Source organism: Mobula hypostoma, chromosome 28, assembly GCF_963921235.1.
Source record: "Mobula hypostoma chromosome 28, sMobHyp1.1, whole genome shotgun sequence".
NCBI lineage: Eukaryota > Metazoa > Chordata > Chondrichthyes > Myliobatiformes > Myliobatidae > Mobula > Mobula hypostoma.
This window is the reverse complement of record NC_086124.1, coordinates 8,711,441-8,724,938: the sequence shown is the minus strand read 5'-3', so window position 1 is coordinate 8,724,938 and position 13,498 is coordinate 8,711,441. Positions and strand designations below refer to the sequence as shown.

At 43.7% G+C, this 13,498-nt stretch overlaps 1 protein-coding gene across 5 annotated transcripts in view; it reads left to right on the top strand.

Annotated features, from left to right (window-relative positions):
- The window catches only part of LOC134339031 (parkin coregulated gene protein homolog), a 498,671-nt gene that overhangs the window by 302,812 nt on the left and 182,361 nt on the right, over positions 1–13,498 (top strand). For all 5 annotated transcript variants that reach the window (XR_010016335.1, XM_063035291.1, XM_063035290.1 and 2 more), the window contains one exon: positions 4,836–5,007. Coding sequence is in view for 4 of the 5 variants with exons in the window: in XM_063035291.1 (XP_062891361.1) it covers positions 4,836–5,007 (172 nt within the window). In the remaining variant the exon portion in view is untranslated. The remainder of the gene's footprint in view (positions 1–4,835; positions 5,008–13,498) is intronic.

The window sequence follows — 13,498 nt, the reverse complement described above, 5'->3', positions numbered from 1 at the left end:
GGAGCTGCAAGTCCCACTCCAGCAGGTTCGGGAACAGTTATTACCCCTCAGTTATCAGCCCCCTGAAACCGTGTGGAAAATGTCACTCACTTCAACTCGGAACTGATTTCACAACCTACAGACTTATTTTCAAGAAATCTACAGTATTGTTTATTTATTTAGAGTCATAGAAAAGTACAGCACAGAAACAGGCCCTTCAGCCCATCTGGTCTGTGCTGCGCCACTTAAACTGCCTACTCCCATCGACCTACACCATAACCATAGCCCTCCAACCATGTACCTATCCAAACTTCTTTTAAACATCGAAATCAAGCTCGCATGCACCACTTGTGCTGGCAGCTCATTCCACACTCTCACGACCCTCGGAGTGAAAATCGTCCCTTCATGTTCCCCTTAAACTTTTCACCTTTCACCCCTAACCCATGATCTCTATCTGTAGTTCCCAACCTCAGTGGAAAAAGCCCACTTGCAGTTACCCTACCTCATAATTTTGTATACTGCTATCATTTCTCCCTTCAATCTTCTATGTTCCAAGGAATAAAGTCCTAACCTATTCAATGTTTCCTTATAACTCTGGTCCTCCAGACCTGGCAACATCCTTGTAAACGTTCTCTTTATTCTTTCAATCCTTATTTATATATTCCCTCACACACGAGGAAATCTGCAGATGCTGGAATTTAAAGCAACACACATAAAAGTTGCTGGTGAACACAGCAGGCCGGACAGCATCTCTAGGAAGAGGTACAGTCAACGTTTCGGGCCAAGACCGTGACGAAGGGTCTCGACCTGAAACGTCGACTGTACCTCTTCCTAGAGATGCTGCCTGGCCTGCTGTGTTCATCAGCAACTTTTATGTGTGTTGTATATTCCCTGTAGGCAGGTGAACAAAACTGCACACAATACTCCAAATTAGTTCTCAGAAACATCTTACACAACTTCAATATAGCATTCCATCTCCTGTAGTCAGTAATATAATTTATGAAGGTCAATATGCCAGAAGTTCTTTCGCAAATCGGTTGTCAATCTTTGTGTATAGTTTTTCATTGATTCCATTGTATACTCTGTGCTACTGTGAATGCTCATACCAACAATAAGAGAAAGACAACTCAGATTCCTAGGACACATTATGCGGAAAGATGAACTAGAAAAACTCATACTCTCTGGAAAGATCGAGGAGAGCAAACTTAGAGGAAGACCTCGGCTTATGTACATCAAAAGCATAGCCAGGTGGCTACACATCGAGGAAATTGAAGTCACCTAAAGAACGAGGAATATGTCTATATGGAAAACCATGGTCACCAACATCCGCATCGGATATGGTACCCAGACAGACTGTGAATGCCTGCAAGAAAATGTGATATATGAAGACTTCAATAATGAATTTACTTTGAACATTGAACTTTCAGCTCTGTGATGAGTCCACAGATCTGGATGCGCAGGAGATAAGTGGAACCAGTGGCTGAGACGCTAGACTACAGATGCTGCATTCTGATATGGGGTGTTGATTTATCCCTTAGCAAATACTTCAAAGTTCAAAGTACATTTATTATCAAAGTATGTATACATTATACAGCTTTGAGATTTGTCTCCTTACAGGCAGCCACCAAACAAAGAAACCCCAAAAGAACCCATTAAAAAAAGGCTGTCGGGCACCAGAGAGAAGACAAAAGAAAATGTGCAAACAATAAAAGTAAGCAAATAACATTCAGAACGGAAGTTTTACGAAAAGACACAAAACCAGACATTATTGCAGCCAGAGCAGGCTGCTGCCTCAGTTCATCACAAAGCCTAGTAAACGTCGCAGGGCAACATATACAAAATCAGGCATCACTTCAGCAGAAGCAGAGCACAGCCTCAGTTCTGCACAGCGGAGCAGCGAGCAAAATTGAGCAGACCCAGGCAGAACTGTCCTGTCCCTCGCCTCTAGTCCTATGCTTTAAGGTCCAAAAACTGATTTGAACTGGCGTATCCCTCACCTCCGGTCTGACGCCTTAAGCTCCAAAAGGCCAAACTTCTAGCTTCATACTTTTTAACTCTTTGCTTTCCAAATGCATCGACGTTTCACAACACATCATCAGCAATTACTTTCTGTAATTATAGGTTTTGCATGATGGGCATAACACACTGACAGAATACAAGTAATAAAATTTGCCTCCAAGTGCATCAGAGCTATCAGACTGGATTTATTATTGAAGTATGTATATATCACTGAGATTTACAGTACAGTACAAACATCTTAGACCATTTGAATCCAAACAATTGGTTTATCGATCATTACAGAATATCGTTGGTGCTTCCCACTCCCTCCCTCTCCCTTCCTCTCCCTTCCCCTTTTCCCAAACATGATTCCCCTCTCCCTGCCCCCTTCCCACTCTCAGTCCACAATAGAGACCCATATCAGAATCAGCTTTATCATCACTCACATATGTCATTTTTCTGGGGTTTTTTGCTGCAGCAGTACAGAGCAATACATAAAATTACTACAGTGCTGTGCAAAAGTCTTAGGCCCCCTAGCTGTATATACTGTGCGTGCCTAAGACTTTTGCACAGTACTGTATTCCATGAGGACATTGACAGGAAAATAAAGAAAAAGAATAGAATTTTAAAAAAATAAAGACTGACAGAAAAAAAAGGGAACAGTTAAAGGAGATGCTGAGGGAAGCTACCAAAAGCTTGATGAAGAATCTTGTCTTTGCGCCAAGTGATGCAGCAGCTCAGAGTAACTGCGTTGTACCTTGTCAGGTGAAGAGGGTGAGCTGAAGAAATGAACAAAAGGTCACGTGGGTGGTGTGGGATTGTATGACTGAAGCTGATTATAAATGTACAAACAGTGAGGTCATGATGGTAGCTCTGTGATATTGAGAAGTTTGGAAATGAGTTCTTTAAGGGACCAGAAAATGACTCATCTGGTAATTTCAGAGGGTATCCTACTCTGTTATTTACACCTCCTGCAGTCACGCCTTTTGTTATTTCACAACCTTCTCCCAGCTGGAACCACCATCATTTGTCTCACTCAATCTCTCCATTCCTGCCCTAACCTATTATAGAATGTCTTCAACATAGACCTTACTTATTATCCACCTTCTCTGTCATCCACCTTCCCTATCATTAACCTTCCCTATCATTGATCTTCCCTGTCATTAACCTTCCCTACCATAGACCTTTGTCATCAATATTCCCTGTCATTAATCTTCCCAACCGTAGACCTTCCCAACTGTAGACCTTCCCTGTCATCGACCTTTCTGGTTGTAGACCTTCCCTTTCATCCACCTTCCCTGTCATTAACCTCCCCAACCATAGATCTTCCCTGTCATCGAACTTCCTTGTTGTAGATCTTCCCAGTCATCCGTCTTCACTATCATTAACCAATTGGCCAAAAAGCCCAATTCTGCTCCTATATCTTATGGTCTTATGATTAAGCATCAACTTTATTCATAAGCCAAAAGTCTTAGGCATGCTAGATTTTTTATATGGTTTCAGATGGTATGGCCTCACAGAGCTCTGATCTCAACCTCATCGAGGCTGCCTGGGATTACTTGGAGAAACAGAAGCAAGTGAGACAGCCAAAGTCCACAGAGGAACCGTGGCAAGTTCTCCAGGATGCTCGGAACAGCCTACCAGCCGACTTTCTTATAAAACAACACAACAATGTACCTAAGACAATTGATCTAGTTTTAAAGGAAAAGAGTGGTCACATCAAATTTTAATTTGATTTCATTTTTTGATGTTTATTCCTCTTTATAGAAGAATGTTTGATACCAAGGAACTTTTCATTTCATTATTTTTGAAAGCATCTTCGCCTAAAACTTTTGCGTATCGCATATTCCATATACAGTTACATATATAAAGAATTTAATGTGTTCTGTTGGTCAAAGTCAAAGTAAAATTTGCTGTCAGAGTACATACACGTCACCACATACAACCCTGAGATTCTTTTCCTACGGGCATACTCAGCAAATCTATAGAATAGTAACTGTAAACAGGATCAATGAAAGATCAACCAGGGAGCAGAAGACAACAAACTGCAAATGCAAGCATAAATAAATTGCAATAAATAACGAGAACATGAGATAAAAGGTCCTTAAAGTGAGGTCATTGGTTGTGGGAACATCTCAATAGATGAGCATGATTATGCTCTTTTTATTCGAGAGCCTGATGGTTGAGGGGTAGTAACTATTCCTGAACCTGGCGGTGTGAGTCCTGGGGCAGTTGTACCTTTTACTTGATGGCAGCCACAAGAGAAGAGCGTTGCCTGGGTGGTGAGGATCTCTAATGATGGATGCTGCTCTCCTTCGACAGCATTTCATGTTGATGTGGTCAATGGTTTGGAGGGCTTTACCCCTGATGTACTGGGCCAAGTCCTGGGCCTTCTGCAGGATTTTCCATTCAAAGGCATTCGGCGATGAAGCAGACGGCCTGTCAGTTTAAGATGACATGCCAAAGCTCCGCACACTCCTCAAGAACTGGAGGCGCTGTCATGCTTTCTTTGCAATTAAATTTACATGATGGGTGTGACAAAAAGAATAGCAGTCAAACAATTACGAAGAATAAGAATGATATAAAAATGAAGTTCGAAGTACAGACATGGAATAACGTGCAAAAGAGGACTGAGTGTTCTCATAATCTAAATGCAGAAAGACCAGCATTTAGTTACAAAATAAACAGCATTATAAAAAGTGGTTTAAAGTGTTTACAGTGCAGTGATGGGGGTTGGGGGGTAATAGATAAATTGCAGGGGATGGGCTGCCAACTAGAATGGTTGATTAGTCCAAATCAAAAATTTAATTTTGAATGGGTATCACTGAAGGTTTAATTACAAATCTCTCTTTTTACAGGTTGAGATTGAAAAACTGGATTACCATCATTACCTGCCTCTTTTCTTCGATGGCCTCTGTGAGACCAGTCACCCATACGAGTTCTTTGCCAGACAGGGAGTCCACGACATGCTGGAACATGGTGGAGCAAAGATCCTTCCTGTCATCCCCCAGCTTATCATCCCCATAAAAAGTAAGGATTTCAAAAAGTGTTTCATGTTGGGGCTCCTGAGGGATTCAGAAAGGAACTGTTAGATGTATAAGATGATGAGGGGCATTGATCGTGTGGATAGCCAGAGGCTTTTTCCCCAGGGCTGAAATGGCTAACACGAGGGGGCATAGTTTTAAGATGCTTGGAAATAGGTACTGAGGGGATGTCAGGGGCAAGTTTTTCACACAGAGAGTGGTGGGTGAGGCGGTGGTGGAAGCAGATACAATAGGGTCTTTTAAGAGCCTCTTAGATAGGTACATGGAGCTTAGAAAAATAGAGGGCTATGTGCTAGGGAAATTCTAGGCAGTTTCTAGAGTAGGTTTCATAGTCAGCACAACATTGTGGACCAAAGGGCCTGTAATGTGCTGTAAATTTCTATGTTCCAGAAGTGACAATCTTAGCAACACACACAAAACGCTGGAAGATCTCAGCAGGGCATGCAGCATCTATGGAAAAGAATAAACAATTAACATTTCGGGCCGGGACTCTTTATCAGGACTGGAAAGGAAGGGCAGAAATCAGGGTAAGAAGGTGGTGGGGGGGTGGGGAGGAAGAAGTAGAAGGTGGCAGTTGATAGGTGCAAACTGGGAGAGGTGGAAGGGATGAAGTGAAGAGCTGGGAAGTTGACTGGTGAGAGAGATAAAGGTCTGGAGAATCTGCTGTGCTTCAGGTCTCACCAGTACACAAGGAGCACTGGACAGTGTAGATGACCCTAACAGTCTTGCAGGTGAAGTGTCGCCTCACCTGGAAGGACTGTTCGGGGAGTGATTGGGTGTTTGTGAAGTGACAACCTTGTTCAAGTTCCGAAAGCTCTCCGTTCTGTGCACCCGCAAAAGAAAAAAGAAATGGAAAAGTAATGAATGTGCTTAATTTCGGTTTATTACCAACACACTATAAGCCGTATGGAGTTCCGGAGAAAATTTCCTGCTCTGAATAGGTTTTCAGTGAGATTTATGACAACTTAATGGTGGAAACTGGGGAGTTACGAATAGCAAGGACCCAAGTAAAAACAGCATGAGAAATAGGTACTGCAACATTTATAGGATTTTGACTGACATTGTGGGCTTTTCTCTTTGTCACATTATGATTGTGTGGCTTGGTACTATTATACTTCACTACCACACCAGCATCGGAATCAGTCCCAGTAATTGCCTTGTTTCCAACTATTGGCTCAGATTGATAAGCTGAGGCTTCTAATGGCAGCCACCACATTACACATAGTCGCATAAAGCTCACTGCGCACACACTGAGTAATGAAGATTACTGTGTTTTCCCAGGATCGTTGGTCAGAAATCTGCTTCGTCCCTATTACTGAAGATTTACTCGGGTGTTTCTGAGTGAATAGGTAGTTTCTTGTCCAACGGTAATCAAATCTTGACATAAAAAACTGGAATGGAGCTTCTGAGGGCTGAAGTTCATTGAAAGGTGCATTGTTCTGACCAATTGTGCTTATTTAGTTGAAGATCTAGTCTTATTACCACAGATGAACTAGACTTAGATTAGTTTTTGAAATTCATTCACAGTGTCTGGGTACCAGTGGCTGGGCCTAATCAAAGTTCGAAAAAGTTCGAAGCTCAAAGTGAAATTTATTATCAAAGTACATACATGTCACCAGGTACAACCCAGAGATTCTTTTTCCTGCAGGCATACTCAGCAAATCTATAGAATAGTAACTGTAAACAGGATCAATGAAAGAGCAAATAGATCATAGGTAACAACAAGCTGTACCATTGCAAATATGAATAAATAGCAATAAATAATGAGAGCATGAAATAACAAGATAAAGAATCCTTAAAGGGAGATTATTGGTTGTGGGAACATCTCAATAGATGAATGTAGCTATCTTTTATTCAAGAGCCTGATGGTTGAGGGGTAGTAACTATTATTGAACCAGGTGGTGTGAGTCCTGAGGCTCTTGTACCTTCTACCTGATTTGAGCAGTGAGAAAGGAGTATGGCCTGGGTGGTGAGGATCTTTAATGATGGACGCTGCTTTCCTACAACAGCGTTTCACGTAGATGTGCCCAATAGTTGGGTATCTAACCACACCTGAGGAAGTGGTAGGGAATCAGCTCCTTGAACTGCTGAAGGCCACGTGGTCAATACAGTTGGGGTATGTTATTGCCTTGATTCAGTGAAGGAAAGCTGATACACTTGCTGATCATTGGTGTTTATCCATTCTGATGGTTGTGCTCTTTGACAGCAGAGGGGACAAGTAGTATTAGTTCAGTGGCAGGTGTGGCACCCTACACCCCCAAAATAATCATTCTGCATCTGAAATATCCTGGGTTACAGTTGCTCCACTTATGGATACCCCTCACATGAGCAAAATCCCATTATATTAAATTCAAAAATCTGACATGTATGCATCTGTCCTTTCTAGAAACAAGCAGAATTAGATTTCACCCTTAGTGTTCACTCTCTCCCTCCCTCTTGTCCTTTCCCTTTCCCTCTCCCCCTCCCTTTCCTTCTTTCCCCTTTCTCTCCTCCTCTCTCCTGTCTTTGTCTCTCTCTATCTATCTCTCTGGCTCACTCCTCTCTCTTATCTCACACCTCTTCTCTCGCTCTCTCTTTTTGTTTCTCTCCCTCCCCCTCCTCTCCTCCTCTTTCCTGTCATTGTCTCTCTTTGCCTCTCTTTCTCTCTCTCCCCTCCTCTCTTCTTCTCCTCCTCGCTCCTGTCTTACTCCCCTCACTCTCTCTACTGCTCTCTGTCTCTCTCTCTCTCCCCCGCTCTCTTTCTACCCTCTTCCCTTTCTCTCTGTCCATCCCATCCCGCTTTTAGTAATTGATTCTCTCTCATCAGATTTATATGCATTCAAAGCCATTCCTGACAATTCCGTGGAGGTGCGGTTACCATCACAACTGAATTTTCAGTATTTAATGACTTAGCAAATTAGATTGATTTACAGGTGTCCATAAAAATGGGATCTGGCTTTTACCTGGGAGTAGCTGGTACTGTGACTGACCGCACGGATCAGTTCTCAGTCTGAACTGCTGAAAGTACCTCTTTCATTGCCCTAGAAACTGAGGGACAAAGCATCTAAGTCCATTTCCATTTAAAATTTATGCTGTTACTTGATCACAAATTACTTTCTTGTGTTTTTTCATTCATTAACAGGATTTGTTATCACTGACAAGATAGATTTTAAAAAAGTAAATTTTATTCTCAGAGTGCCTACATGTCACCACATACAACCCTGAGATTCACTCTTGTGCAGGCCTACTCAGCCAATCTATCGAGTATTGATCTATGTAACATGATCAATGAAAGATCAGCCAGCGTGCAGAAGACAACAAACTGTGCAAATGCAAATATAAATAAATAGCATTAAATAACAAGAACTTGAGGTAATGAGATAAAGAGTCTTTAAAGCGAGATCATTGGTTATGGGAATACTTCAATGATGGGCCATAATTCCTGAAAGGAATGTGTATGTTCTGTCCGTGATCGCATGGATCTCCTCCAAGTGCTCTGGTTTCCTCCCACGTTGCGATGGCGTACCAGTTAGGATTAGTAAGTTGTGGCCAAGCTGTTGTTGGCACCAGAAACATGGTGACACTGGAGGGCTGCCCCCAGCGTATCCTCGGACTGTGTTGGTCATTTCACGGTATGTTTCAAAGTTTCAATGTACATGTGACAAATACTTTATACTTTACTTTATACTTTATACTTTATTGTTGCCAAACAATTGATACTAGGACGTAAATCATCACAGCGATATTTGATTCTGTGCTTCCCGCTCCCTGGAATACAACTCGATAGTAAATATTAAAAATTTAAATTATAAGTCATAAATAGAAAATAGAAAATGGAAAGTAGGGTAGTGCAAAAAAAAAACCGAGAGGCAGGTCCGGACATTTGGAGGGTATGGCCCAGATCCGGGTCAGGATCCGTTCAACAGTCTTATCACAGTTGGAAAGAAGCTGTTCCCAAATCTGGCCATATGAGTCTTCAAGCTCCTGAGCCTTCTCCGGGAGGGAAGAGGGACGAAAAGTGTTTTGGCTGAGTGGGTCGTGTCCTTGATTATCCTGGCAGCACTGCTCCGACAGCGTGCGGTGTAAAGTGAGTCCAAGGACGGAAGATTGGTTTGTGTGATGTGCTGCACCATGTTCACAATTTTTTGCAGCTGCTTCCGGTCTTGGACAGGACAACTTCCATACCAGGTTATGATGCACCCTAGAAGAATGCTTTCTACAGTGCATCTATAAAAATTAGTGAGGGTTTTAGGGGACAGGCCAAATTTCTTTAGTTTTCTCAGGAAGTAAAGGCGCTGGTGGGCCTTCTTGGCAGTGGACTCTGCTTGGTTGGTCCAAGTCAGATCATTTGTGATATTGACCGCGAGGAACTTAAAGCTTTTGTTCCACTTGCGCACCACCGATGTAAATTGGGTCGTGTGGTCCGTTACTCCTTCTGAAGTCAACAACCAACTCCTTCGTCTTGCTGACGTTGAGGGATAGGTTACTGTCTTTGCACCATGCCACCAGGTTCTTAATTTCCTCTCTGTACTCAAACTCATCATTACCCGAGATATGGCCTACAATTGTTGTGTCATCAGCAAACTTATATATTGAGTTTGATGGAAACTTGGCTAATTATTAAGGAATTATAAAGCTAATTATTAAGAAAGGCCAAGGCAATGTCCTTGATTGCTCTTGGGAAGGTACCTGTTGGAGTGAAACCTCCAGGATTTAAACTCAGTACCAATCTATTTCCAAATCAGTCTGATATGAGACCAGAAGGGGAACCTGGTGATGATTGTACTGCCATGCACCTGCTTCCCTTATCATAGAACATAGAACAGTACAGGCCTTTCGGCCCAGAATGTTGTGCTGACTACTTAACCCATCAATCTAACCCTTTCCTCCTACATAGCCCTCCATTTTTCTGTCATCCATGTGCTTATCTAAGCACCTGGATTCAGGGGTATCCAACCATTTTTATGCCATGGACTCTTATCATTAACCGAGCGGTCCCCGGACGCCATGTTGGAAATAAGAGTCTGTTGGTTAATATGAGGAGGCCTAATTTCACAGTGAATGGAGGAGAGCACAGGGAGTAGGTCAGAGGTGTTTTTGGAGCAAAGGAAGATGAGAGCTGACTTGATAGAGTACAAGATGCTACAGTCTGTCTCTACCACTACCCCAGGCAGGGCATTCCACTCTCTGCATGAAAAACTTACCTCCGACATCCCCCCATGGCATGATATGAGTCTCTGTCAGTCAGGGTCGACCATGGATGTTGCATCCTATCTGTCTAGATGCATAAGCCTAGGCCGTACGATATGGAGAGCAACCCTGTTACCCAAGCAGCAGGGTCCCCCTCACCACATATCTGATGAACCCAAAGAAACAACAGAGACTGACACAGATTGGCACCAGGAGTTGCCAGTCAGCGTTGAGCTCAACATAGGACTGCCTTAAGGACACCAGCTCCGCATTTTTGCCTCAGAGTTTACTCCCGAAACCTTCCCCGTGAGCGCGTATGGCCGCAAGGCAGCAGAGGTTTGAGATCAGAGTTTTCCTCCTTCTAGATGAGCCGCCAACCACGGCTGACGAGCCCCATCTGCCTGAAGCGACTGGTTTTAAGGTGCCAATAACCTGCCTTTGTCCCTTCTCCTGTCAGGAGAAACATTTCCACTGGGCTTAGTAGCTAAGCCACTTGTGAAGGCCAGGAGCTGAACTTGGTTGTCAGAGGCTATTTGAGGCGCACACCATTGGGAGCATTTAATAGGTAACCCCATCACCAGCCCTGGCTATAACAACCTTAAGAAACCACTTTCCTGCAAATGCCCTCTCACAATAGCCATTGCTGCCCTGGGAAAAGTTTCTGGCTACCCATTCAATTTATGCCCTTTAACACCTTGTACTTCCTGGTATTAGATTAGATTAGATTAGATTATGAGGACACGCAGCCCTCTTTTATTGTCATTTAATAATGCATGCATTAAGAAATGATACATTGTTTTTCCAGAATGATATCACAGAAACACATGACAAACCGACTTAAAAACTGACAAAAACCACATAATTATAACATACAGTTACAACAGTGCAAAGCAATACTGTAATTTGATAAGAACAGACCATGGGCACGGTAAAAGTCTCAAAGTCTCTCGAAAGTTCCATCATCTCACGCAGACGGTGAACCTCCAGCGCCGCAAACTTGCCGATGCAGCATCCTGGAAGCATCCGACCACAGTCCGACTCCGAGTCCGTCTGAAAACTCCGAGCCTCCGACACCGAGCACCGAGCACCATCCCTGCTGAGCGCTTCGAACCCGGCCCTGGCAACAGGCAATAGGCAAAGCCGAGGATTTGGGGCCTTCCCCTCCAGAGATTCTCGATCGCACAGTAGCAGCGGCAGTGAACCGGGCATTTCAGAAGTTTCTCCAGATGTTCCTCCATGCTTCTCACGGCTGTCTCCATCAAATCAGAATTGTGCACGGCCCCCTAGTTAACACATAATCGATATCAATTCGGAACGGCTGTGCACGCTGCGTCGCGCCGCCATCGTCTCCTCCCTCCAGCTGTTCACACATCCTCATTACTAAAGGAACGCAATATTCTGCTGCATGCGACGGGAAATGCCCCAAAGAGAGCATCAGCTCGGTTTAAGACCCATTGTGAGAATATACCGAGGAAGATATCGGAGTGCGCACACTCAGCGCAACGACAAAGCAATGTTTGTGCGTGTGTAAGGAGTGTGTTTACCAACTGCTCTCTGTCACAGAGACCAGCTAGGTGAACTCATCTCCCTTTCAAAGGATGCTTTCTTTCTCTTTGAAAGAAAGAGCAGCTTGTGTGATGAATCAGCAGAATTCTGCGCCCCAGACCCCAGGAGAGGAAGTTATTCATCATTTCCAAGAGCCAGCTGCTGTTGTGTCTGACAGATTCACATGGAGGCATGGTCATGGTCATGTCATGAGGGAGGTGAGGATGAGTTTCTGTGACAGACCGCCCTGCTGACAAGACGACTGAAGAGCAGTTGCCCCTCTGCTGTGCACATTCGGAAAGCGATCCTATTTCAGAAGAATTTTGGAATTTAATTGATCATTAAAACATAGAATGGCATATTATGCACACAATGTTGTGCCAGACCAGCTGAGCAGCAAATCAAAAACTCCCAAACACTAATCTCTCCTCATTACACCATGTCTGTATCCCTCCATTTTCCTTACATCCAAACATTTCTTAAAAGCCTCTAATATATTTGCTTCTACCACCACTCTCTGAGTAAGAAACTTACCCCTCACATCCCCCTTAAACCTACCTCCTCTCTATCCTTCAATGCATGCCTTCTGGTACTAGATATTTCTACCCTAGGAAACAGATACCATCTGTCCACTCTATCTATGCCTCTCATAATCTTACAAACCTCGGTCAGATTTCCCCTCAGCCTCTGGTGTTCCAGAGAGAATAACTCAAGTTTGTCCAGCCTCTCGTGATAGCACATGCCCTCTAAACCAGGCAGCATCCTGGTAAACCTCTCCCGCACCCTCTCCAAAGCCTCAACATCCTTCCTGTAGTGAGGTGACCAGAACTGTATGCAATTCTCCAGATGTGGCCAAACCAGAGTTTTATAAAGTTGCAGCATAACCTCTTGACCTCTTGTATTCAATTCCTCAACTAATAAAAGTAAGCATTCCATAAGTCTTCTTCAATCACCTTATTGAGCTGGGTAGCTACTTTCAAGGAGTTATGAATTTGGATCCCAAGGTCACTTTGCTCAGCAAGGATCTTGACCCTAGCCGTGTACTGTCTCCTTGCACTTGCCCTGTCTGTGGAACTACGATTGGTGCAAATAAGCAGGGAGTCACCACACTCAAACACATTGTCTATGCCTCTCACTGATCTCATGTCCCATTATGACACAGAGTCCATTTGGCAATTTGAGTCTATGCCAACCCTTAGTGTAATCCTGAACACTAGGGATTCTGCAGACGTTGGAAATCCAGAGTAACACACACACACACACACACACACACACACACACACGCACACACACACACAGAGGACAGGTGAAGGGTCTCAGCCCAAAACTCTTGTCATCCAAGTCTTCCTGCTCCTACCAGCCTTGTCTGTCCTGGTGAAGGGTCTCAGCCAGAAAAATCGTCCCTTGATTCCTTGCCATAGATGCTGCCTGATCTGCTGAGTTTCTCCAGAATTTTGTGTGTGTTACTTAGTGTGATCCCACCATTCTCATTCCCCAAATTACTTCCCAGCAATCTGATCATTCCCACATGTCCATTAACTTCACCTGGATACTCCTAACACCCATGCCCTCTAGGAGGAATTTACGATGGACAACTAACCAGCACTTCTATGGGATTCTGCTCCTAATTCTGCATCCATGCCTTATGGCCTTATCAGGTTCTTCATTAGTAAGGGAAGGTTATGTGGAGGAGGCAGGAGATTGGCATTGAGAGGGAAGTGGATCTGCCATGATGAAGTGGTGGAGCAGACTTGATGGGCTGA